At 42.1% G+C, this 27347-nt stretch overlaps 2 protein-coding genes across 2 annotated transcripts; one reads left to right on the forward strand and one right to left on the reverse strand.

Moving 5' to 3' along the window:
* The first annotated feature begins 428 nt into the window (after positions 1–428).
* Positions 429–13497, forward strand: tmem47 (transmembrane protein 47). Its single transcript, XM_061825006.1, has 3 exons — positions 429–820; positions 11284–11424; positions 12134–13497. The coding sequence occupies exons 1-3, from the start codon at positions 595–597 to the stop codon at positions 12310–12312; spliced, it is 546 nt and encodes a 181-aa protein (XP_061680990.1). The 5' UTR covers positions 429–594; the 3' UTR covers positions 12313–13497.
* A 2052-nt stretch (positions 13498–15549) lies between these two features.
* Positions 15550–27335, reverse strand: tab3 (TGF-beta activated kinase 1 (MAP3K7) binding protein 3). Its single transcript, XM_061825005.1, has 7 exons — positions 27126–27335; positions 26359–26551; positions 23960–25205; positions 20599–20759; positions 20402–20495; positions 17783–17866; positions 15550–16437 (listed from the first exon to the last, which is right to left on the reverse strand). Exons 2-7 carry the CDS (start codon positions 26458–26460, stop codon positions 16292–16294), a joined length of 1833 nt encoding a protein of 610 aa, XP_061680989.1. The 5' UTR covers positions 26461–26551; positions 27126–27335; the 3' UTR covers positions 15550–16291.
* Between the last annotated feature and the right edge of the window lie 12 nt (positions 27336–27347).

Consider the following 27347-nt stretch of genomic DNA (forward strand, 5'->3'; position numbering starts at 1 on the left):
GGCAGTTTAGCATGAATGGTAAGAAGTTTTTTCTTAAGAGCTGGAAATTAATCTTTAAATTGTGTCGGTTTTGCGCAGACTCTCATTTATCAGAAGTTTCACCACGATTGGTTAATCGTGAACACAGCAAGATCCCAGTTATAAGAAGGTGGGCACACTTGTGCAAGTTTATCTCGGTTGCTTATTTTTAGTTACCCTCTGTATTTGATCTAAATTTGAGTCATGCAAGTTTCATGTCACATTAGTGATGGCAAACATTTTTAACTGATTTGTCGTCTCATTTTTACGATAAAAACACCCCCCCCCCCCCCCCCCGCGCATTTTAACAGGAGTGTGCAGACATTTTCTATCCACTGAACATGGTGGGCTCTAGGATCTGGAGGGGGTAGCATCGCGTCTTATTTCAGCAGTCTCGTTGTCCTCCTCAGCAGCAGAAGCGGCGCGAACGTCCACCGGAGTCGGGGCAGCTCCATCCCGAGAACCACAACACGCTGTCCAGAGAGCAGAAGGCCACCACTTGAAGTCGTCCAAGTGCTAAAAGTCAGGCCGGCGTGCACCCCGATGCGTTTCTTGAACGCCTAAAACACCTTCGACATGTCTTCATCCGTGAGCGGGACAGAGGAGGTGCGCGTGTCGGCGTTGACGCCCCTGAAGTTGGTGGGGCTGCTTTGCGTCTTCCTCGCCCTGTGCCTGGACTGGGGTGCTGTGCTGAGTCCGGCGTGGGTCACGGCGGACGACCAGTACTACCTGTCCTTGTGGAAATCCTGCTGGAAGCCCGTCAGCTCGGCGGAGTGGTCCTGCAACAGCACGCTGGCCACAGGTGAGGGGCGCATTGAAAACGCTTCGGTATTGTTGTTGTTTTTTTTTTTTTTAATAATTGAGTGAAGTAAAATCTCTATTCATATTAAAATGACTATAAGGGTGGAAGAAGTGCTCGAAAATGTGCAGATGGTTTTCCAATTATGGAAGATCACCCACAAGAGACTGCTACTAAATGACTTGAAATAATTGGCTAAATGTTTGCACTTGAAAGAGAAGAGTTAGCAATAGGCAGCTCACGTGGGAAATAAACTTAATTTTTTATTTTTTGGGGGGGTAGGGGGAGCGTGTAATCAAAGACTGGTGAGATTGGGACACCATTCTATTTAAATGTGCTCTAAGCTTTTCTTGAAATATTTGTCTAGGGAATGATGTGGGAATTCATCGAGGCCAGCTGGGGTTTCCTACGGCCTTTTGTTACTGGCAAAATGAGCCTTTTGTGTGTCCCCTCCCTGGCCCACAAGCGAGGCCAACTCGGAGTCGGAGGACTCCCCCCAGAGATCCAGATGCCTGGAGATTAGTATCCTGGGAAACAAGTGCAAGACTCCAGAAATGCTCATTTTTCACTGTTAAGGATCTGGAGTTGTCAATTGTAATCCAGGTGCATGGAACAACGAAGTGGTAACAAGTTACTATATTGTAGTTACTCTAGTAGTTATGATTGAAATTAACAGAATGGAGCAACAATGCAGCTGGACACAAAATTGCTTATTGATAAGATCCCCTCTCACGGTGTGAACATTGGCACTTATAGATGTGGACTTCAAAAAGATGTCTGCAGAAACAATCCCCCCACGCTCCCCGTATTTATTTTAGGCTTATTATTTACATACATAGCAGTCGAAAACTTGCTTGGGCTGTGATGTCAGCGTAAGAAGCCAATGATAAGCAGCTCTGTTGACCATTTTCATTGGTGAACATGGTCATAGTTTTTTAAAATATATATATTTCCTGAAAATTGTCATTTTGGAAATTCGGGGATTGCACCCGGCGGCACGGTGACGCAGCTGGAAAGCGTTGGCCTCACAGTTCTGAGGTCCTGGGTTCAATCCAAACCCTCCCTGTGTGGAGTTTGCATGTTCTCCCCCTGTCTGTGTGGCTTTTCTCCGGGCACCCGGGTTTCCTCCCACATCTCAAAAGCTTGCAACATTAATTGGAGCCTCGGGAGTGCGGCTGGGTTGTCTCTATGTTCCCCGCGATTGGCTGGCAACCAGTTCAGGATGTACCTCGCCTTCTGCCCGTTGACAGCTGAGATAGGTTCCAGCACTCCCCACAATCCTTGTGAGGATAAGCGGCTAAGAAAATGGATGGATGGCATTCCACCCGACAGCCACAACATATCTACCATAAATACTTCCACGTGACAGTCCAGTAAATTCCTCTGATTATAGCGACTATGCAGTGAATTTGGTCTCCACTTCTGCCCCTGACGTGACACCGAGACATGCCGATGAAAATGTAGCGTCCCAAGGGCAATGACTTATTCACCAATTGCTCCAAAACCATTTGATCTGACTGGAAATGACTGGCAGCTTCATTTTAATGAGCAAAAAGTACAAAACAAATGACTCTAGTAGTGAACTATGGACCATTCAGCCCCATAGCTCCTTTTAAGGCAGCCTGCACGATTTTTTAGAACCAAACGTATTCCTGTTTTTCTGTAACTGTTTTATGTCAAATATGTTGCATGTCATTTTTTGACAGAAAAGTTGAACTTTAAAAGGATTAGTAAAAAGACAAGTATGATTTGCTTTTTGGGGGGTTTATGCGGTTGGTTAGTGTCAGTTTTATCTTGAATGATGCCCTGTGTGAGACGCCTAATGACTATTTTGATCACTACTGTACTGCTTGTGTACCATCTGGGAAATATCTCAGACTAAGACTAACAAAACATAACACACATGCAATAAAACCTTTAAAAGAAACAAGAGTTTAAAGGTTATAAAACAAACTTTCAAAATGAGTAGATGAAAGATTAGGAAAAGTGTGGTTTGCTTTTTCTTTGGCTTTTATGTGTGTGGTCAGTGGCGGTGCTTGCTCGGATGGTGCCACGGATGGGACGCCTCAATGGGGGGAAAAAAAACAAAAAAACCCAGTGAGGTTTGGATTAGATTTATTTGGCCATAAAAGACTAAATGGAATTCATTGTGATGTTGGAAAGTGGGACACGCATCTTTTTCTGGCTGCGTGACGATAATAAAATACAAAAATAATATGAGGAAAAAAGAATGTGGACTCTGTTAAACTAATTAAAACCATCCATCCATATTCTGATCGGCTTATCCTCACAAGGGTCCCATCTCAACCCAGCTAACATAGGGGAGGAGGCTGGGCACACCCTGAACTGGTCGCCAGCCCACCGCAGGAATGAGAACCACATTAAAAAAAAAAAATACAGTATGTATTTCATGAACTTTATCTTTAAATAGATAAATTGAAAACACATTTTAGATGGGATTATTTATTACTTTTTAATTTATTACTATACAATTCATTCAATTGATGGACTACAAAAAAATAATTTATTTGGCTTTATAGAAACCTGAACTGGAAAGGAACAACATTCTTAATAACACACCTAAATGTTTGAAAACATTTTTATTTTAATGGTTTTATTTTAGTGTAGTTGAGTCTTCAGTGAATAGCCTTTTTTAAATATTTGTATAATGGTTCAAATAACATTTTCCAGGTTTTCTGGGGTTGACCGTTAAAACTTGGAATTGACATTTTGTAGTTTTACTTTTGTTTCCGACGTGGAAAAAGTGGCAATACAAACAAATGGCCAGTGTTGTGGAATGCAATGTTTTGGACCTTGGAGGTTGTCCTGTATCCAACCTCATCTGGAAGTCCTCTCCTTTCAAGTACTTCTGCTTATGTTTGGGCTTTTGTGCCGAGCCGTGAACAGTGTTTCTGTTTGTCTGACAAACTGTTGTCTTCCCCTTTTAAGAGTTCACTAAGTGGGGGTCAGGCAGGCCGCCAACTTGCAGAGAAGAAGTACACCGTGGTACCCTATAAATATGTCTAACCTCTTGTGTCGGCTTACCAACAGCAAACAGTCAAGCAGCTATTTCCTCTGGGTGCCCAAACTCAGAGAGATTTATTGATTGGAATCCCAGTGCAGCTATCAGACCCAACAATACCTCGTGTCCCGCCGTTATTCGCCCCTCGGTGTCACGCTTTGGGCATTAAACAAATCCTGTTACTTTGATCCACTGGCTGTCCACTCAGCGGTTTAAAGCTCATGTATTTTGGCTTCTTAGACCTCCACAGAGTGACTCGCTAACTTTGGATTTAGAAGAAAACTGTCATTGAAAATTTTGTCTCACGAGTGACAACAATAGGGCTCACTAAAAGCTGCTCATGATTGTACAAGTTTTGTATCTGCTTTGTCCATATTTGGATAAGATTGGTCGCCTCCGTGGAGAACGCCAACTTGTCAGCACACATGTGTTTCTTCTGTTGACAGCACTGGATAGATTTTCGCTAATGACATAGATAAGTCGAGAAATTTGAATGACCTTGTATACCGCCTTTTCCACACTATAAGTTGCATCTAAAAGCCTTTAATTTTTCTCAAAAGCCAACGGGGGCACCTTATATATGGATCAATATTGAGCCTTTAGTGGAGCTCCATTTAATGGATGCATAATGCAACCGCAGCCTCTACTGTCGCGTCTATTCTATACACCTTATAATGCGGTGGGCCTTATAGTGCGGAAAATACAGTATATTGGGCCTCTTGGCAGAAAAAAATTCTGGAACCCTGGAAGGCATGGACAATTTTGACTTAATATTCCACATTTACTAAGGCAACATGGACACGCTTTTAGATTCTAAATACTTGAAAAAGTTGGCTGTGCTAAATATGTTCCCTTTCACTCATCAACTATGAGTATGAAGGAGAAAGCATAAGCGACTTTTTAGAATGAAATTGGGTCGGTGGGGCGTGTGGGGTGGTGGTGGAGGCGGGATGGCGGCATTGGGTCCCTGCAGCCACGCCAGAGAGGCCAGTTGTCAGGGCACCATGGAGGAGCCGGCAGACCGTCCTGGGTCCCTCGGCGTGGGACGTGTCCCGTCCACAGGGTTGCTCTCGAGCGGACCCCTTCTCCCGGTCCTGTCCTCGGTGGATTGAGTGGGGTCCTTAGCTTTTGCATAGCAGGCACGATTGTAGGATATTTCTGTCCATCTTTTTGCATGCACAACAGTGTGAATTCACTTGCAGGTCTCTGTAGGTGCACACCCCCGAGATTCTTACACTGGCTGTGGGACCACTAACTTATTACAACAAATAACTGATGTATATGTGAATTGCTGATGTTCCCCCCCCCCCACACACACTTATATACTTGTTCACAAACTTCTATAATTCACTTTGTCAGTTCCACCATATTTCAGCTGTATAGCCGGGTTCATGGTCCTTGTCTTGCATGCTTCTTCTCCTGTCCTTGTCCTGTCCTATCTTGTCCTGTCCTTCCTTCACAAGGTGTAGCGCTTACAGTCTCATGCAACATCCATTTTTAATGTTTCTTTGTCGTAGATATGGAAGGATTTACTTTTCTCATTCTATTCCTACTTAGTGCTTTGTCTTTGCCCCCCCCCAAAATCTATTTTCTGTTCAACTGATCGAGTGTGATCTTTAATAAACTTGAATTAAGATACTCAGAAATCACAGAAACAGAGAAACCTTACAAACACCAGTGTGACACGGTAAAATTGTTCCGCAATAAAGGGGATGCAGATTCTCCATTGTGCTTGATCTAACATCCCAACAGGGCACACACACACATATATAAAGGAAAGAAATTGGATTTATGGATGATACAGCGATAGGCCAATGAGGGCCTGCATTCTTGTATATCTCGGCCCATCGGGCATTTACAATATCAAGAGTCCTGTAATATGTGTTGCATTCACCCTTCTTTTTTTTTTTTAATTGCTTTAAGGTTGTGATTGACCAGATGCCAATTGTTTCTCGATTACTCGTGGGAACAGCCTCACGCTCAATTGTTCCCTTGGGTTTCAGGTGCTTAGCTGAAACTGTAGTGGAATATCCACCACCAGAAAGTAAAAATACATAAATAATAAAAAAGCCCATCCCTCATTTGCTAACAACTGGTCATAAGACTAGCAAAAAGAAGTGGAGAGAAGGGACCTCAGGCAGCTGAGAGGATTCAGAAGGGACATGGAATTAGCAACATTTCTGCTCTATCGGTATATTTATCTCCACTTTTTGATTTTGATTGATTGTAAATTTACAAAATGATACCATTTAGTGTTGTAGTAACACTCCATTACGTTTGAGTCATGCTCCCAATTTAGCAGCCGTGGCTAATCGAGGCTTGTTAACAGTGCTCCTGACTGCTTGCTTGGTATTGCTCGTGCTTTAATTACTACGTGGATTTAAAAAAAAATAATAATCTGTGACCAAGTTCCTAACTCAATTTATTCATATAGCAAATACATTTTCCCCAGTGAAAATGACTTGGATAAAATCTCTGCTCTCGCCCCCCACCCAAAAAAATTGTCAAGTGTCTAGGGAAAATAGCACTGTTTTATACATAATAAACATGTAGTATACTGTAATGTGAACTTGTTTTATAAGTGCAATTATTCTACATGCAGTAGTATTCATGTGTTGGATGCACGTCTTTAAGGGCATGCCATCGTTAACGTCATCAGAATCTGAGCTCGGGTTGGCCGATTAGTGTGTGTGTGTGAGCATCCGGGTGTGAGTAGTGGCAAGCAGCCGCACCTTGCAAATTTCTCATTTTGCATTTGACTGTTTGTCCTGTTCAATAAATAGCTCGGAGTGTGTCAGTGATGAATGCATATCTCAAGTTCACTTCTAACTCAAATATAGTCTCCGCAACATTTTGGGGCACTCTGAAGTCAAGGTAACACTGTTTAGAATGTTTTTTCTTCATTTATGTCATTAAATATTGGTTAACAAATTTGTTTTAAATGACAAAACAAGAACAAGTCGTTTTGTCACATGAATGTGTGAATATATATCCATCCAATTTCTCTGCATCTTATTCTCACGAGGGTCGTGGGAGTGCTGGAGCCAATCTCAGCTGTCTCCGGGCAGGAGGCAGGGTACACCCTAAACTCGTTGGCAGCCAATCGCAGGGCACATAGAGACAGACAACAATCACAATCATAATCACACCTAGGGGCAATTTAGAGAGTCCAATTAATGTTGCATGTTTTTGAGATGTGGGAAGAAACCAGAGTGGCCGGAGAAAACCCACACAGGGACGGGGACAACATGCAAACTCCACACAGGCGGGGCTGGGATCGAACCCCGAGTCCTCAGAACTGTGAGGCCAATGCTTTACCAGCTGCACCACCGTGCTGCCCTCTCTCTCTCTCTCTCTCTCTCTCTCTCTCTCTCTCTCTCTCTCTCTCTCTCTCTCTCTCTCTCTCTCTCTCTCTCTCTCTCTCTCTTTATATATATATACGTGTCAATTTTTTTTTTTAAATCAAACATGGCCCTTGAGCACTTAAAGTTTTCCCATGCCACCTTCCGAATCAAGGAGGAATGTGTGAGGCTCCTGTAAGAAGAGCGCAGTATGTCTGGATATCAAGCGGGTGTGACATGATCGGGTGAATGTGAAGACGGCGTGCGAGAAGATCCATCGTGCCATCGTTAGCGCTAGTGGTTCTGCATTTGGGCGATTGTCTCAGCAATCTGGAAGGGGTTAAGGCTTCGGTGTGGGCTTCTTCGCTTAACCGAACGTCTTCCTGTTTACTGCAGTGGGTGTGTGTGTGAGAGAGAGAGAGAGAAAGAGACAGTTCGACTTGAGGCTCTTCATTGTCACACATCTTACGCCTTTTTTTTGTGCGCAAGAAACACTAAATTGGTGCCCAGGAGGACTCCCCCCACCCCCCAATAAGTTAATGCTCAGACTGACTGAGTTAGGTATCTCCTTTTCCATCTGTCATCAGACCGGCTAGAGATTAATTGTTTGGCACTTTCTCGCTTGTCAAGCCTTTAAGCGCGCAAGCGATTGCTGTGTTTGCCTGTTCCAAATCTGAAACGAGAGGACTCGCTGCATCCTGCTCACTGATAAGACTTAAGCTTGACGCCGCAGTCTCGAAGCACGATGGAGCTGTAGGCACCAAATTGACCCACAGAGGCGGACACTTGAGAGAGAAAAAAGTATTAGGACGCATGCAGGAATTGGGAAATTAACACTTTACAGTTCCTCTTTTGTATAAACTCTGCAGGAGTTTGTGAAGTTCACAATCTCTGGTGTAGCTCATGGTAGAAATGTTTGATGATATTCCACAGTAAACGAATACCAGCACAATGGTAGGGGGGCTAAAAACTCTTACTTGAAGCAAAATCTCTGCCAAAAATATTTCTCAGACATTTTTTTTTTTTGGGCTGCAGACTCCAAACTGTGGGCAGTCCCTGAGCAAATGAAAATGATCGGTAACCAGCTTCATGTTTGCGACACCATCTCAAATTTGTTTTGGAGTTTTCTTTAGCTTAATTCTGTGTCGATACCCTTTTACAAACATAGTATTGATAACGAGAAGACATTTTGGCCATTGGCAGTAATCATCCATGTGAAGTTTTTACCACAAATTCAGGTGATTGCACAGTAGTTGCAGTTTTTTGAAGAACTTGCAATAAACTACAAATCATTACTTTATTATTGTGTTTGTGTATTTTGGGGATAAACTACAGCTGGTTCAGACATAAATTCATCTGGCCATCAGAACAGAGTTCTATTGTAAAAAGAGGAAGCCCTGTGCACATAATCTCTAAGAGTAAAACATGTGAATGACTTCAAAACTCAAAAAAGTAAAGTAAAAAAAAACGTTACACTTTGTGCCTCTTTTAGCAATATTGTCCTCAGTATAAGCAATACATTTGCAAAAGGGTATAGACACACAATTAAGCTAAACAAAAGAATACAAAGTGTCGTATACTCTTGACATGTAGGAACTGGGAGGTGAGCGATCAATTGTCTGAAATTATTTAGCTTACTGTGGTGGTGTAGTTAGTGTTATAGCTTATCGAAAGTTGTGATGGAAAAATCATCACTTGGCGAGGGAATATCGCACAGGTAGCTGAATTCAGCCACTCGGCTCCACCATTTTAGACCTGGCCCGCCTCAACAAGTCTACCTCCGCCAATGCCGTCTCTTTACTGTAGTACACCAAACATTAAATTATGAAAAGCTCTATACAAATCCAGACATCAGATGGATAGGTTTTTTTTTGTTTTTGGTACCATACTGTCGTTTGAGTTTTTCGTCAAAGTACTACAAGACCATTCAGTTTCCGAGTGTCGTCTGTTAGAAATGTTGGCTATTCAAAGTGTAAGTGTAAGGATAATTTAGCTTTCTACAGCCTCCTTTCTTGTGACACAATTTCTCAACTATGTTTACACAACTCCGAGTGTCATTCGCCAGCGGCGGGTCGGAACACCCTCGGGGTCAAGCCACTCAGACCTTTACAATGATAGGGCAGGCTACGTGTTATTGTAAACCGGAGGGAAAGATTGCTCTGTTTTTTGAGGACTTACTCTTAACATCCTGTGGTGAGAGGGTCTATTATAAACACTTGAGCATGGACCATATTTGGACAAAAGCAGTTAGTGTTTGTTTATATTTCAGCCGCAAGGCCCCTTGGTTTCCCTCCCACAAGAGTGGGAACTATACTTTAAGCGGCTTACGTTCCATCAATTTGCCGCCGGAGGTTTAAATCATTTTCTGCCTCAAAAGAACAGAAATATTCTCTGGAACAACTCCCTGGCCTCCCAAGTGTTTTTATGTGGTTGATTTCTTTGCAGAGATTTTTCTTTAAATGGCTTTCAGCACCTGTTTACATGCAACGCTCCTCTTTCTTCAGTCCAGGCTGAGGAGACCTGGTCTACATATCAACAGTTAACAAGCCATGGATAATTAGGCCCGTAAAGCAGCACATCGCAGACACTTTGCTTCAATACATGGCCAATGTACTTTACACTCACTGGTCACAGCGTTAGGAACACCTGCGGTATCAACCGCAATCCAACAAGAACTGAAATAATGTTAAATGGTAAAAATATATTTTTATTGTAACCGTTTTCTTTCACTTATTAAATACAAACAAGTGGCAAGTGAAAGTTATGACTTTGAAAAGCACCTCCAGGGAGCAAACTCGGAATTTAGTGCATGGTCTTTAGTTGGGCTCGGACTGGCATCCTTAATCGTGACCCAAGCAGGCACGGGGAAAACATGCAAACTCCATACAGCCAACGCTTTACCACCTGATCCAACGTGCTGTTATATGTCTCTCTCTCTCTCTCTCTCTCTCTATATATATATATATATCTATATCTATATATATCCATCCGTCCATCCATTTTCTTTGCCGGTTATCCTCATGGGAGTCGCAGAGAGTGCTGGAGCCTATCCCAGCTGTTAACTGGCAGGAGGCGGGGTACACCCTGAACTGGTTGCCAGTCAATCGCAGGGTACACAAATAGCCGCACTCTCAATCACACCTAGGGGCAATTTAGAGTGTCCAATGAATGTTGCATGATTTTGGAATGTGGGAGGAAACTGGAGTGCACGGAGAAAACCCACGCAGGCATGGAGAGAACATGAAAACTCAACATAGGCGGGTCCGGGATTGAACCTGGGACCTCAGAATTGTGAGGCCAACGCTTTACCAGCTGAGCCACCTTGCCGCAGTCACCCAGCCCAGGCTGTGTTGTGACTCTGATACTACCTCTGACAGAGAGAATATAGGAGCTTGCTTCCTAGTTTGATTTCAGTTTCCAGTAAGGACGGGAAGCAGTAGTGATCTGTCAGATCTCTCCCCCCCTCCCTTAATGAAATGCTGAGAACGCTGCTGAGCTGGCATTTGTCAGGTGGGATGGTTACTCATGATCTGAGTCACCTCACAGATACGCTTCGTGTTTTCTCTTTCTTTCCGGCACGGATTGGCCTCCTGCACTGAAGCAGTGAAAGCAGCGTGCTCATGTTCACATGCGCGTGTCAAAATGTTACAAGCCATCACATACTTTCGCCTAATATCGGGCTCAGACTACAGACAATGTTGGTCTTTCACCATTGCACTATTTCAGACTACTGTCACAAAATCCTGCGCTATCTTGGTCAGGCAATGGCAGCACAACATGACATGTATTCCGATACCACCGTAAAAGAGGGTGAAAAAAATGTGTGGTGTGAGCAAGTGGTCAAAAGATGACATTTTGGACTCTCCATTCAAGGTCTGCTTAAAGTATGTTTACGTACCGTTTAATACAATACGGCCAAATTGTTGGTCTTGGATTATTGTATGTCACACTGGAGAAAGTTTGTCATTCCCGGCAAATTATCTCAAGTGCGATCCGGGTAAAAACTCGCGACAGCTAATAGGTCCAATAATGGGGTTAAAATCCTGTAGTCTGATCCAGGCATTACCTATCTCAATCCAACCTGCTTCTCTGTGGCCATGTAGACTGGCAGATCGCCACGCTGGCCCTGCTGCTCGGAGGTGCCGTACTCACGCTGGTCTCCTTCCTCGTGGCCCTATTGTCCCTCTGCTCCAATTCCAGGAGTCGCTGCTACAAGCCCGTGGCCATCATGCTCTTCTCTGCAGGTAGACAAATCATCTACAATGTGAAAACTGAAAAAAGAGGCACACACACAAAAAAAACCCTCTCATTTTGCAGGAGGACACTTAATTAGGTAAACTTTACACACGCTAAGGTAATCCTTCCAAGGAGGCAAAAAAAAAAAAAGATAATAATGTACAGTTTGAAATAGTTTATTCAACAATATTGTGATTATTGTAGAAGTCTTGTAGAAAGGTTTTCTTATATTGAGACCCTCTAGTAGCATTGTATGACAAACCAAATATATTAGAAACAGCTTTAGATATATTGAGAATTACTTTGTGTCAAAACGAAATGAATGGAAAGCACCATCCCAATAATAGTGCCTATATTGAACAAATAAATCAATTATATTACATATAAGACTTCCATGTGTGGAGGGACACCATGAACTGGTCGCCAGCCAATCAGAGGGCACATATAAATAAACAATTTAGACTTTTTAGTAAACAAAGCATGCATGTTTTTGAGAAGAAAAAGTACCTGGAGAAAACCAACACAGGCAAGGCCGGGTTTGAACCCAGGTCCTCAGAATTGTAAGGCAGATGTGCTCATCGGTCATTAATCTACACCTATGAGCATTAATATCCAGCCAAAGTGCACAAAGTCAGATCTTCTATCTAATGTGAGATTGTGCAAGTGTACCGCCGAGTGTGCATGTAAACAATGCCCCTTTCCCACTTTTCTTTCCAGTGGTGCTCCAAACGTGCAGCCTGGTCTTGTTCCCCATCAAGTTCATCGAGGCGATCACCCTGAGGGTGTACCACGAGTTCAACTGGGGCTATGGCCTGGGATGGGGATCCACCATCTTCTCCTTTGGAGGCGCCATCCTCTATTGCCTCAATTCCAAGAACTACGAAGACTACTATTAAACGCAGAACGGGAACACAACGGCATCTTGAACTTTCAGTCACACCGCATGACCATGGGGCAGAATTTCAGCAAAACAAACTATTTGAAAGACATTCCTATGAGTCTTATTACAAACAGTAGACTCTCTCACATTCCATCTTTGGGATTTTGAATGAAAAACAGGTGAGGGGAAAAAAGGATCCCAAATCAGACATTTTTGAGCAAACAGCATCACTCAGTTACACAACGTAGACAAAAGTATTCGGTCATGTGTTCAGTCCACCTACAGGAAGTGAAAATTGAATGAAGTGGGGTTGACTTCCACATTCCCGAAGTAACAGCGTTCACTTTCCTCTGCAGACTCTGTACAATGTTCACGTGTGTCCATTCCTCCATTTGTGGCTTGATGTCGGCCTTTTGTGCACAACATTCTGATAAACAGCTGGAAGTATAAAACTGTTAAAAATCTTGATGCTAAATGAATAATTCAAATTGAAGGAGTTGAGTTTTTTTTTTTAATGAGTTGATTAATGAACTGAGTAATCAATGTGTCTAGCATGGTTGTGTATGTTGGCCTCCCCTTTAAGTGGCGCTCTGGTAGGTCTTAACAGTCAGGCAATCTGGGCCAAACAGATGGATCCATCGACCCCATGTGGATATGAATGGGTCGACTCACAGTGAAGATTGAAAATAACAGCGGAAAATCAATTCAATCCCCTAATCGGGGATTGAATAGCTCCAGGAAGGAAAATGCCCCATTGAGATGACATCCTGAGGACGTTACAAGCAAAAGGAGCCTCAGACCTAAGGAAATGCGACATGACTTGTGGTCTTCTCACAAACTGTTCGGCAGCAGCATATCTCTACTTGTTATGATGGTGTTGTATTTTTGTATATTAAAATCGGAACTGGTGAAGTTGGTAGATGATCATGTGTGCTGCATCTTGCACACTTATACACCGCCTCATGTGATGCCACCTTGTGAGTGTCAAAGAGAATCATTGTAGTTAGTAGTTTTCCGTACTAGTGTACCGTGTATAGTCGTTGGTGCATGATACACTGTTGTATCAAATACATTGCCCGGTGCATGAAGATTGTGTAATAAAGCAGTAACTGGATAACTTTGACAGGGACTGTAAGGAAGAAATGAACATGGGATATTGATACATGGGGATTAATGAATTAAAGTGTAATGACAAACAAAATAGTCCAGATGTTTCATTATAAGCACACATGCAGGGAATCAATTCATCTATTTTCTATCACGCTGGTCTTCACGGGATTGATCACTGAGCTGTAGCCGATCCAAAAATCATTCTGTGAGATTAAGTTCCCTTCATAAACTGCACTATACAAATGAAATGTTTATTCCTGTTGTTGATACAAATTACAATACAGCGACGTGAAAAAAATGCTCATTACTTTTTGACGAAAGGTCGGACAGCTTTGAATAGATCCCCCCTTAATAAATTGAATTATTAAAAAGTTCATTCTACGTTAACTTAGGGTATCTTTGTCTGGTATTTACATTTATACAAATTGTATTCAACGGCACTGTTTTGATCTATGTGGAATGCAACTTATTTTCAGTTGTCTACATGCCATCAATATTTTAAACTATTTTGTTGCCAAGAATATCAGTCATTTAATAATAAAACCCACAATTGTAAACTCCTTGACAACAGTATACCTAAATTCCAATGGCCATTGAGTAGAGGAGCTAAATATTGTACTCAAGAATACTGTTACTTCAGAATAATATGACCCACATAAAAATAAAAAGTAGCCACCCAAATAATTACTCAAATAAGAAAGTACTCAGTGACTAATAACTTCTGATGTATTAATTCAGAACATGAACATGAAAAAATATATAAAATATCAATGAGAAAAAATATATCCTTGAATATTACAGTCTAACAAATGAAAATTTTGTAAAATAAATTCAGCTCCAAGAAATGGTTTTAGACTATAGTACATTTTTTCAATTGTTAAGTACAGAAACAAACAAGATTTCAGTGGGTCAGATGTCCGATTTTGTGGATTTAAAAGAATTTTAAAACTTGCTATATTATTAAAGGGGTGATATTTTGTCAAACTGCCCCCCCCCCTTTTGTGTACATTTATTTGGGATGTAATATCTCTATGGTGCCTCGGTAAAAGTGAAATATGAATTAAAATTGTCCACACATTTGTGAGGGTTAGACGCTTTTCTGCCGTGAGGTCTGAAATCAGGTCATTTCCACTTATCTACGTCATTAGCGAAGATCGCCTTCCTTTTCTGCTCTTGAGCGAATCATCATAACAGGCTTTCACAAGGGGCTTTTCCACATGGAGGCAACTAATCAGATCCAAAAGGGGATCAAACAGAAGTAGCTCTTATGACAAAACCAATGTTTTTCTTTTTAAATGAAATTAAGACACTTTTATATTAAGCCCATGTCAGACAGTCAATCTGTGGAAGTCTAAATAGACAAAATACAGAACCTTTAATAAGATGTAAAATTTGTACACATCATTTTATTTATTTTTGCATCTTTTTGAGAGGGTGAGGTGAAAATAAACCGAGATAAACTTGAACCTGATTGAGTTGGACATGATGTTTTACTTCCTGCCTTCTTACCCCGGTCACCATTGCAAAAGAGATGTTCTGTTTTTAACTGGTCTTTCACCTGGTTAAATAGAATAAGTAAAAATGAATCTGTTAATTGAGTTGAAAATATAGATCAAACTCATGTTCAATACAAGTCCACACATACCTCCCTACCATTTCAATTTTCAAGTGCCCAAAACCAACAACAGACCCAATGAGGCTTAGATACTTGTCACAATACAACGGGTTTAATGTTGCCAAAATATCTGTAATTTACTGCAAGCCCAATAAAAGATTTTGTGTGCAGACATAAGACTTTGTGTCATTTGATTGGCGAACTTGAGTCAAACATCACTTGGTAATGTACGATTGGAGTCACACGGCGCCCATTGCAAAAGTCGAACTAGAAAGTTAGAATAGAGCCCGCAATAGAACACGCACGCAATTATTTTATGAAAGTAGCAAGCGGTCTACAGATGATTGTGCCGCGTAAGCTACACGAGTAAATGGAAATGAGAAAATGTAGTGCATTCCTACCATCCTTTGGTTATCACTGCCTTAGAGACAGAGAATAAACACGCGCCAGGACATGACGTGGTTCTTTGTGTGGAACGAGCACCCGGTCACTCAAACAACTCCATGCAGACATGGCAGCTCATCATGGTCAAGTCACATAGCATTCGCTCCTTTATTAAGTACAGCAAGTTGAGGCATCCACACAGGAAATTATCTTTTTAGCACGTAACACAGGGTGACATGCATAAAAGTACAAGTAATATACTCATATGCATGTTTTTAGTGTTCTTTTTTTCAGCTCTAACACAGAGCCAAATACAGTGTAAAGTCTACATTTGCATTAATCAGACCTTTAATAACCTTGTTTTCATTATTCCGATGTCAGAAAGAGAGAAACAGACAATTCCTGGATTTAAGAGCATTTAGAGTTCAGGAATGGATATGGTCACGTAAACAGAATAGCTCCTCTTTCTGTGTGGAATGTTTTCCGGTATAGCACAATTTCTTCTCTGTCCCAATTTGCTTTGACCTTTTGGATGCCCGATGACAGCCACTGTCACAGTCTTAGCTTGTATCTCCTTTTATTTCATTTGCCATTGGAGTCACCAACCCCCCTGAAAATCTGTTTTTAAAATCAAAGTGCACAGGAGTAGCAGATATAAGAGCAGGATGAAAGGACGGGGATGCGTTGTGGCTCTTCCTCAGCAGGTAAAAGGGTCTTAAATAGGATTGAGGTGAGGTCCTCTGGGTAGGGCCAAAAAAATAAAAATAAAAATAAAAATAAAAAAAACCCTGGAGATTCAAGAGGGTTGGACCTTACGGTAGCCAAAGACCAGTAGGGGATGTGATGGGCTTAGGAGGTACTGGCGCATGACGGTGTGGCATTAAGCTCAGGTGTAGCGCGGCATCTCGCATTGTTCACAGCGGTTGAGAGCAGGATGGTTGAGGAAGGTGCAGCTGTCGCAGCTCCACTGAGCGCCTTCAAAGTCCTCGTCCCTCTGTGGCCCCGGCACTGGCTTAGGGCAATGGTCCCCTTCTGGTACACATTCAGGGAGAAACACACCATTAAGAGTATTTCCAGTCAAGACTGTATGTGAAAAACAAATAGTAGTCCCTCAACTTTTGTTGTTTACAAAGTTCCAAGCCTTTAGTATTTTAATTATTTGCTTTGGGATGAGAGACAAAACTTGATGAGTTACAAGGACAAATATATCTAAGGTGTGGACCTGTTCAGTCAACCGCAAAAATGAAAAACACACACCAATTGAAAACGGCCGCACATAAAGATCTTTCAACTGCTTTTTCTTCCCCCCAAAGTTGTCATGGTCCTGTCGACATTGCGCATTCTGCCATCGAGTGGAAGAGCATTTGAATTGTTCTTCGTCTGAGTAGAAGTTGTCTCTTTGTGTGAAGTCAATGGCAGAAGAGGAGACTGAATTCACTACATACCCAGAGTGGAAAAATGAATGGAGTAAATTGCGAAATGAGGGTGTTGCCATCCGATCTTTGAGATTGTAAATTAGTCAGATGTCGGAGGAATAAAAATATTACCGAATTTAACCTCTTATTAAAGCGGTCCATTTCACGTCCATTCAGCACTTCTACCCAGCAACAAAGCCCATGTGATCACAACAGGCTGCCAAGGTGCTAACACAGCAACGAGTAAAAGTGAATGTTGCTTGCGTAAAATCATTTATTGACACTCCAGTTGAGGTTCGTTGTCAAACTAAACTCACATAGAATTACATCTATTTCATTTTCAAACACATCACAGCCTTTATTTCTTTCTTCATTTCTTTCCACAATTGCCAGGTCAACGCTGAAACAAAGGGGGGAAAAAAAACAAGACAAGACAAGCTAACAAATATTACATTGAACTTGCGCACTTATATCTTTCAAAATAATGACGATTGGAAATCTATTTTTGTAGTTAGATTTTGGCTATTTTTCAGGACATCTAACAATTTTCAATGACTTCATTCAACTGTAGTACATTCTTATTTTTAACGTTACTTTATGAAACCCATTCGTTAATAATGGTGGAGTTTTGTCTAAAACTGCTGTTGGTGATTATTTTTTTCTATTTGAATAATATCACTTAATCAAGCCTTTTCTACCATTCCATATTAGAAAATAAAGAATATATGATAACAGGCGCTGCTATTGTACATGACATTACGATGGAGGGATCTGTTAGGCTCCTTAACTTGCTAACTTGTTAGCTCGCAAGTTAACTTCTGGGCTAGTGACCACAACAAATGGTTATCTTTCCCATAAGTCTCTCTGTTGTGTGGATCAAAGCGCTGTACACTGACGGAGCAAGACAGTGAATTGTGGAGGACTGCAAGAAGCCAAAACTTGCAAGTGGTACCACCACTCACCTTTCTTTCCTGGCTTGGGCGGCACCACTGGCCCAGGCTGAATGTTGTCATAAAAGTTGTTCATTGCTTGTGGGTCGAACTTCCCTGTGGACAAAGAAGATTGCAGGGACATTTGTAGTCAGGCCATGTGACATGTTGACATGAGTCTAAGGCAGGGGTGTCAAGCGTACGGCCCATGGGCCAGATCCGGTCTGCAAACCGGTTTAATCAGGCCCAGGAGGCGATTTTGCAAAGTATAAAATGATGGGATGGACATGGAAACAAAATGAGCTGCAATTTTTCAAGTAAAGCGACTGTTGTACTGATTGCATTAAATGGAGGGCATAAAAACAACTGTGTTCAGTAAGCAAGCCATTTATAACGGGGCAGAGTAAGTAGGTCAAACACGCAGTCTGGATGAGCTGCTATGTGTTTTGCCCCGCTATTTATTACAGCTTCTATGGTACAGTACTTTTAATTTGTGCTTTGGCACCCTCATTGTCCCAATATGTCTGTCAAAAAACAAGAAAAGTGGACTTAGAGTGCACCGCGTTCCAAGAAAAATGGTTACCCTATTTATTCACGGAAGTGAATGGGAAAGCTGTGTGATGTCTTCACAGCATGTTGCAGTGCTGAAAGTATATAACCTTCGTCACCACTATTTGAGTCTGCATGCCACCTAATATGACAACTTTGAAGGACAGCGGAGAAGAAAGAAGGTGAACTGTTGGCGGGTCCGAAGAAACAGCGGTCTATTGTTTACTCACAGCAGAGACATAGGTGCTGTGAAGACAAGCTACGTCATTGCTCACGAAATCGCAGCGGCTTCAAAACCATTTAATGAGGCTGAATTTGGAAAAACACGAATGATGAAGGCAGCAGATTTCAGGCTGCAGTTGGGATTTCCGATTTTTCAGCAGATTTGTATAGCTAGTTACCGCACAAAGTCAAGACATTTATTGCATTTTCAGTTCCAATTGATGAAAGCACAGACATTACAAACGTTGCACAACTGGCCATTTTAATCCAAGGTGTATATGACACAGTGACCGTCACTGGAGATTTTGTGGAGAGGGTGCTACGACAACAGCAGCTGATAATTTCCCTGCACTCGTCATAGTGTGGGTGCCGGGCTGTCAGTCTGCCTACAGATGGTGCGCCATCAATGATCGGGAAAAAAATGGGTGTTGTGACAAAATTCAGAGAGAAAGTGCAATCAGCAAATGGAGGACGGGATTTTTTTGACCATTCACTGTATGTTGCAACAGGAGGCTTTGTGTTGGAAGTCATTAAAGATGGATAAGATGGTCATCAAAACTGTTCCAATTTCCAGAAACCTGAATCACCATCAGTTTAACAGCCTTCTCAGAGAAAAAGACCACATCTATGGCCTGCCATATCACATTGAGGTAAGGTGCTTAAGCCTAGGTGCTGTGCTGAGGCATTTCTTTGATTTACAAGAAGAAATTGGACAGTTTATGGAAGAAAAGGCCAAACCAGTGTTAGGATTTCATTCCGCAGAATGGATGCAGGACATGGCATTTATGGTGGACGTCAAAGAGCCCCTGATTAACTTGAACAAAAAGGTGCTAGGGCACAACAAAGTTATTATGCAGTATTATGACAGCAAACTCTTCTTGCACTTGGTTAGGAAACAGAATTGTTATTTTTATATACATTTCTGCCTGAGAAATGACACCCTGGTAAACTTCTGTGAATAACAGGCATTGTATGATTGTGTATTCTTTTCCCTAAGAATAAAAAGAAAACTTGAAATGTTTTATGATCAATACGGATATTGGGCTTGTACTTGACTGTATTAATACATGGAAAATATTGTTTTTTTTTCTTTTTAAGCTATAAAATAAATAACTTGGTATACAGTATATAGGCCATGATTTAATGGTTTGGCCCTCTTGGTAAGAGATTTTCCTTCATGTGGCGCCTGAGCTAGAATGAGTTTGACACCCCTGGTCTATGGTATTTTAAATAAATATTTAAATAGATTTTGAGACCTATCCAGGGCATACTACATGAATGCACTAATGTTGTTGACCATATATTATGACATTTTCTGAGGTTTGAATTGATTTTAGAATTTTAAGATGAGATGGATAATTTTTTTTTCCTCAGACCGCAGGTCGAAGATTAAGTTGGTAATATCTCCTTAAGCCCGGCTGAAAGCAGTTTTAATTGGACACCTCAACACACAAAGAAAAAAAAAATGCTCTTGAAATTAAAAACGCTGCGACATCTGAAAGAATTAATTTGAATGAATACATTTTGGAATGTCGTTAATCATATTTAAATGGGCTGCTCCTTACACAAAAAACGCTGCAGTTGATCTATGTGCCGCTGTTAGGAGACGATGGTGAGAGCGGTGATACACAGCAGCCACATGGTGGTCATTGACCCAGTAAGCAATCACCCGTGGACCAGACTAATTCCCGTTACGGATCATCGGAAGACTTTGGAATGCTCCAACTGTCTGAGGATGAAGCTTCATCCATCACTTGGGACACAAGTGTCTGCGTCTGGGGTCGGCTGTTTAAAATGCCATCACTTACAAACAATTCAGAGTTGTTGTTCAGGGTTATGGGTGCTGTTGCATATTTTGTTTGTGCGTATGTGTGTGTATACCTCTGGACTGCAGCAAATCTGTTTCCTTCAAGGTGCAGTCGATATCAATCTGAAGTTGTCTGTTAAGACTTCGCAATCGAGTCATCTCGTCAGGCTGCAGTGGATAATGCAAAGGCACGACCACAGACAAATCTTATTCAGTGTCTACATTAGGGATGCTACTTTAAAAGGCTGGAATAAGGTTCTCAATCACGCACTCTCGGAATAAGGTTGGTGGAACTGACTCTTCGGAAGCGTCTCTGAAGCGCATCGTATTCCATGTTGTTGACATCAGACTTGAGCTGCTCCAGTTTCTGCCTCTCGAGCAGCAACTCCTTCAGAAGACGCTCCATCCTGGCCCGCTGGTGGAGCAGAAGAGCTGGAGGGAAACAATTAGATGGGAAAGTGATAATTAAGGGAGAAAAAAAAGACAGCGTAAATGAAAATGCACAAGATACATAACCATCACATCACCCGCGGTTTAATCATCTATTTTCGTTTAAATCATTTGTCAAGCTAAACTAAGTAATAACTGCAAGCTACAATTACACTTACCAGTACACTGTAAAAGATACCCTAGGATAGTACACCTGTGCTGTAGAATCACAACAACATTCTCCTTAAATACAATACATATGTCAAGGTACCAACCTTACGTATGCACCCACGCGCCATTGCACTCGCAAATCTGCAGTCGAGCATGAAAAATCAAACATATAAAATTTGTTACGAGCAGAAATACATAGTTATTGAAAGACGTTGCTTATTTTGTGTAGTTTTGACCAATGTTCCCTCTAAGCTGGGCCACTGTGCAATTGTCGCGCACTCTCAGTGTACATGAAAAACGACCCTGTGCAGTGGACCACGGGCTGACGTCTTTTTTTTTTTTTTTTAAACACGGAAGCACACGCTGCTCAGCCAACTTCTACTTCCTAGTTTACCTGACACCGCCCCCCCTCCGCTCTTAAAGGGGTAGACTCATAGTTACAAACAAAACCCACAACTTTATATCTGCGGGCATGACTGGTGGACCACACCCGTGACTTTATATCTGCGGGCATGACTGACCACACTCGTATATTTTTCAAATATGAGGGACTGCCACATGTTACGCTCAGCTTTTCGACCCTCACTTGGTCTTTCCACGTGTGCACCTCTGCTCGGTAGCATCTTTGTGCCGCTCTGCTCTCGTTTTGTTATTTTGCATTTAGTACAAGTGAAAACACCACAGCGAACTTTCTACCAACAACCTGCTGCTCGGTCACACTCACTCTCCCGCCTAGTCTACCTTATACCGCCCCCACCCCAATCCACTCTACAATCCTAAACCAAATGGGTACAGTTACAGATATGTGTACAATTATCAAGCAGAAGGAATCCAAGTCGTTAATTCCAGCAAGGGGGTGAAAATTATTTCGAAGTCACGGCGCTGACGACGGCAGAATTAGAGGAGCTATGGATGTACCAGGGTAAGAATGAGAGTTGGGACGAGGAGACAGATGAGGTTATCTCTACCACTAAGATGAATAAAGGACGTATTGGCAATGTAGGAGAAAGTTTTGGAGTTTGTGGTGAAGAAACATCCAGAAAAAATTGCAATTGGTCATGTATTGCCTTACACATTTCAGAAACAGTCAAATAAAGGCAGAAACAAACCTCCTTCGACACGGGTACAGTAGCAATTAAGTTAATTAATTTAGTGTACAGTAGCATTAGTGTAGCTAAATGAAGAGATACAAATTAAGTTCAGAAAGAGTGTTGCAATTAAGAAGAGAATAAGTAACCAAATGTGACAAAGCAACCACCTCCCCCACAAACATCCTCCATCTGCCTTCTCCACCCTCCAAGAGTATGTCACCAAAAGTTGCCTCATCTCCAATGTAAGTGCATTTTATAAAAGCAGTTACGTTGTTTCCATTCTCTTTTATGTCTTTATACGACATTTGTTATTTAAAAATACACTACACTCAAAAATAAAAAATGGGGTGGCATTTTGGGGCTTGCAAGGGAATAATGCATCTAAATAAATTTCAATGGGGAAAGTCGCTTTGACATAAGAGCAGCTTGAGGTAAGAGCTCAGTCACAGGACAAATTATAGTTGTATCTCAAAGTACCTACCACTATATAGTGTATTGCTTTTACCAATATCACAACAGAAGCCAATTAACATGAACTGAGCTTTCCAATTTACTTGCTTTTACATAATTTCTACGTTTAAGAATGCCAAATTTAAGATCTTTTAAAAGGTAATACTGAACAAATGTAAAACTTCTTAATCTCATGAATAAATAGTGGGCCACATGGGTTGGGTCAAAGTTATATCAGATTCCCCCCCCCCCCAATAATTCAAAAATGATTTTTGGACAGTATTTTTACACAGGTTACTAACAGCTTGTAGGTTGTATTTATGTAAACTGATTAATTCAATTCCTATCTGCGCCAAAAAAATGTAGCACTTAAACACACGCTATTAAAAAAAAGTGATTCTATAGTGTGATACCTTGGCCATGCTCAAAGATTTGAGATGTGTAAAAAACACGTTTAATATTAAATATGTTTGTTAAGTGTTATTTTAATGATTTATTTTTCTTTTGAGGGTGAGGACTGAGATTTATGCTCGAACACTGTCAACAAGTGTGAACTCTGCATGCATTTGAGGTCATTGAAAAAAAAAAAAAAATGGAAAGCAGATTGGCCATGTCATGAATTCAAACGGGGAGTCAAAAAGCAAAACTTGAGCCGTGTCACAGGCAGTACACATATTGATCATTTCTGAACCTTTGTAAAATTCTTGGCGGCATGGTGGAGCAACTGGTGAGACTCTTGGCCTCACGGTTCTGAGGACCGGGGTTCAAATCCCTGCCCCGCCTGTGTGGAGTTTGCATGTTCTCCTGGTGCCTGCTTGGGTTTTCTCCGGGCACTCCGGTTTCCTCCCACATCCCCAAAAACATGCATGAATTCGAGACTCTAAATTGGCTCTCGGTGTTATTGTGAGTCCAAGTGTTGTCTGTCTCTATGTGCCATGCGATTGGCTGGCAACCAGTTCAGGGTGTACACGGGTTCATGCTTGATGATGGCTGGGATAGGTGTCAGCACCCCTGCCACACTTGTGAAGCTCAGCGGCTCAGAAAATGAATGAATGAATGAGTGTAAAACCCTTTTTAACATGTTGTATGAATTTTAATTATTAGTATTTTAGTTTTCAATACGTAGCCTACTTGATTTGATTTCCCTAGGAGAAGTAGAAATTAAAATATTATTACAAATTATGCATTTTGAACATTCTATCATAATCAGTTATACAAATATAGCTGGTTGTGATCTTTGGTACACTAAAACACAAAATCCTAATTTGCAAAACATTACACAAAGATTTTTAAAGAAAATGTTTATATCATCCGCAGTGTGTTTAAAATGTGCAGATCAGAATCAAGGATTGTCATGTTTAGGCCTTCATTTTAAGCATTTATAGACACCCTCTTTGCACTCAATGTTCAAGTTAATCGTCCATTACTTCCAGTCAATTCCAATAACAGCACACATCAACGGTTTCACAAATGAAACAATCAGTCCCATACCTTGAGTGTAGGCATAGTCATCAGATCCTGAGCTTGATCGTCGGGGTATCTGTTGCAACTGACTGGCTACGTTCCCTGGTAGAGCCGAGATTGGGAGGATGGGTGGAGGGCCAGCGCTGCTTGCCCCCTGGTCGACGATGTTGAGCAGTGATTCCGCCTCTGCCACAGGAGGCGAGCTGGGTGGTCTCTGGGCCTGCCCTCCAGGGGACACCTTGATTTTGAACGTGTAGGCCGACTGGCCCGGCTGAGGTGAAGAGGTGGGCCGAGGTCTTACGGGGACCTGCTGAGGCAAGTAAATTCCGGGGTGGAAGGGTGATGGTCCCGTAGGTCCGGTCATCGAGACACCCCTCGAAGGGGAGCCGGGTGACGGACTGGTAGCCATATAAAGTGCTGCCTGCCCATGGGGGGTATGAACAGGGGAGTTGCTCCGAGGCCTTGGGCCCTCCAGAGTAATCTCTATCTGGTTCTTATGGGAGCTTTTTTGGTGATAGGGCCTGTAAACAGGGGGCTGCTGCTGGGGTTGTTGCTGGTGATGGTAGGGCAGATTGGGAAGGGTTGGAGATGTAATGGGGAGGAAAACATACTGCTGATGCTGGGATGCCTGCTGGGGTTGGGGCTGATGCTGAGGGGAGCTGTAAGGCGAGCCGTAAGTGGGGGTACTATATGGAGACTGCGGATGGTGATAAACAGAGGTGCCCGAGGAGGACCACGGTGAAGGCTGTGGGCTCTGGGAGGGTGAGGGTCGAATATAAAGAGTTGTGTTGCTGCTGTTGGCATAGTGCCCGGGGGGTATCTGCAGAGCTTTTGGCGCATTGGGTATACTTTGTGAAAGCGTAACTGTGATAGGGTTCATGGTATAGCGCGTGATAGGGGAGAACGTGGGGGACATACCCTGAACTGTGGGTGGAGGAGTGGGAGTGCTAGCTGAACGGCTCTGGTCAGTGATGAAAAAAGGATTGTAACCTGGGGAAGGGGCCATGGTGGCGGGGGCCGACAGTGGCTCAGGGTAGCTGGGTCTCTGGGGTTCGATGTGACTGTCACTTGTGCTGTGAACGATGGATCGCCCCGCCCCAGTGGCTCCTCCATTTGGCTTGCATGATTCCGAGCCCGGGTAGCCCAGACTTATGTGCAGCATGTGATTTCGACCAAGGCGCACCTCTTCTGGGCTATGATGGAACTCACCGTAAAGGTATCGATTACTCTCCTGGGCCAGAAGGTGGCAGCAGAGATCCAGATTATTGTTGTTCTAAAACAGACGGCACAAACTCAACAATTTAGTGGAAGTCAGTGTTGCAATATTTACTACAGCATGGCAGTACCAAATCCTTTCCCTCATGGTAAAGTATTGCCTCTACCAATGTCTCAACTAGTTAGCCGAGACCAAGAGACAAGACAACACAGCTACAGCATGCCCTTTAATGTTATTTACTTATATTTCCTTTATCCAAAATAGCTACTGAAATGATGGAAATGTAATCATTGCAGGACTAATAAACTTATTTTATACTACAAATATTTAATATAAGCAATCTATATTTAAGATGGCTGTCTTTTCAGATAATGTCTCCAGTGACATTGTAATTTCTGGTTCAGAGTGCATCTTGTGAGGCTGTAAATTATTTTATTGCCATTGCTTGTCATTTTGTGGTTCAAACTTGGTTAAGCTCCCCTATAAAGAGGTTCCAAACAGGGCTATGTAACAAGCTGTATCACGCAATTGCTTTTTTTTTTTTTCATGCAGTCGCTTATGTTTTGGCATTTTGCTACTTCATGACGCATTACCTTAGCAATTAGCATTATGCTTTTCTGTCTTTTTCTACCCACTCCTCTAACGCAACTTATGATAACGTAAAAATAAAATGCTAATTTTTACCAATACCGATCAGGCCAATCTATTTGGTATAAAGTCTTGAAAATACATATGATAATGACAGTGGATTTAGCCACATTTACATTATATTTCAGGTAGCCCCACCAATGCTGTTTTGGGGCCCCATGGACAAAACTGATAAAACAATTTTTCTCCCGGCAAGCTTGGGCTGTTGAAGCCACCGGGAACCGATTGTAAACTTACTTCCATGTTGTCACTGCTCAGTATTGACTCGCACGGCGTTATTTACATGTGAGTTGGGTATCCGTGCATGAGGGCCCTTGTTTAAGCTTTGCTAATGTAAACACAGCTATAACTGGTATGCGTCACTTGAAATGTATATGGAATTATAAACTCCAAAAATGGAAATAGGCATGATCATTGGAATTGGGAAATCAGACCTGTAGTGGAAATCCGGCCTGAAATTGTGCAGGTGCACCATATAACATGTTCAGTAAATTTATGCTTCTCAAAGTACACTGGGTATGGATACATGATTTCTTTACATGTTTACGGTTTCTCCATGTACCTGCAGAAGGTATTGGGACACCACTCCTTCTGGGATCTCAGGGAAGCGCTGCTTGAGGTCCTGCAGCATGTGATAATCCATCTGAGATCCCCCTTGCGCCATCCTGACCCAACACACCCACCAATCCACCGAGTCAAAGATCCCACAGGCGCAGAAACTCAAATGGCCGATGTCCTCTCATCGCCTAAGGAGGCTGACATGGTGAACAGGAGACAAACACTGTCACTGCTAATGCGTGCAGAAATGATCTTAAAACGAGCTGGCTGTCAAGTGTTGTGGCACACAGTGAGTCATCTGAAACTGGGTAGCAAATAGACCAATTTATAGGTTGAAAGGCACGTCTTATATTTTTTAGTCTCAAAAGGATCAGTTTATCAAGTCTACTGATCTCTAATTTGCATCAAAGTGTATCTAAAATTAGCTTGTTGATTGTTAGACTGCCTTGTTGCACCAAGCAACTACGACATGCCACAGCTAGCTAACTAACCGGATCACTACAAGCTCGCCTTCGTATATCTCCGAAAATAAAAGTGCTGTAAAACTGCCCCGAGCAAGCCAACAACCGCAAACCACAGATGTGAATTGTGAAGTTTTCCCTAAGTGGTCTACCAGCTCGAATGGGATTAACTACTGTGTCTACTTGAATCGAATGCTAATGATACCTCAGTGTGTTGCTCAGCTGTCAAATGCTCGGCTTGTTGATAGACTGTCTAAGATTCATGCTAATACTAGCAAGCGCTAGTTCGTGACTACATCGTGAAACGTACCATTTTTAAAGAGCTTCCTGAATGCGTCGAAACATAGCAGAGTTCTGAGGGGGAGTTGTGCTGTCTCAAAAATAGTGTAGAGGGTGTTGTCAAAAATAAGTAGAGGCAATACAACTTGTAGTTTCACATTCCACTAGGCCCCTGCCACTGGACTGCATTGCATTCGGGGATGTTGTCCTCTCGCGATAATTGGCTTTCCCGGACTAGGAAGTTGTTCAAAAT

The sequence above is a fragment of the Syngnathoides biaculeatus genome, chromosome 7 (assembly GCF_019802595.1).
Source record: "Syngnathoides biaculeatus isolate LvHL_M chromosome 7, ASM1980259v1, whole genome shotgun sequence".
Classification (NCBI taxonomy): Eukaryota; Metazoa; Chordata; class Actinopteri; order Syngnathiformes; family Syngnathidae; genus Syngnathoides; species Syngnathoides biaculeatus.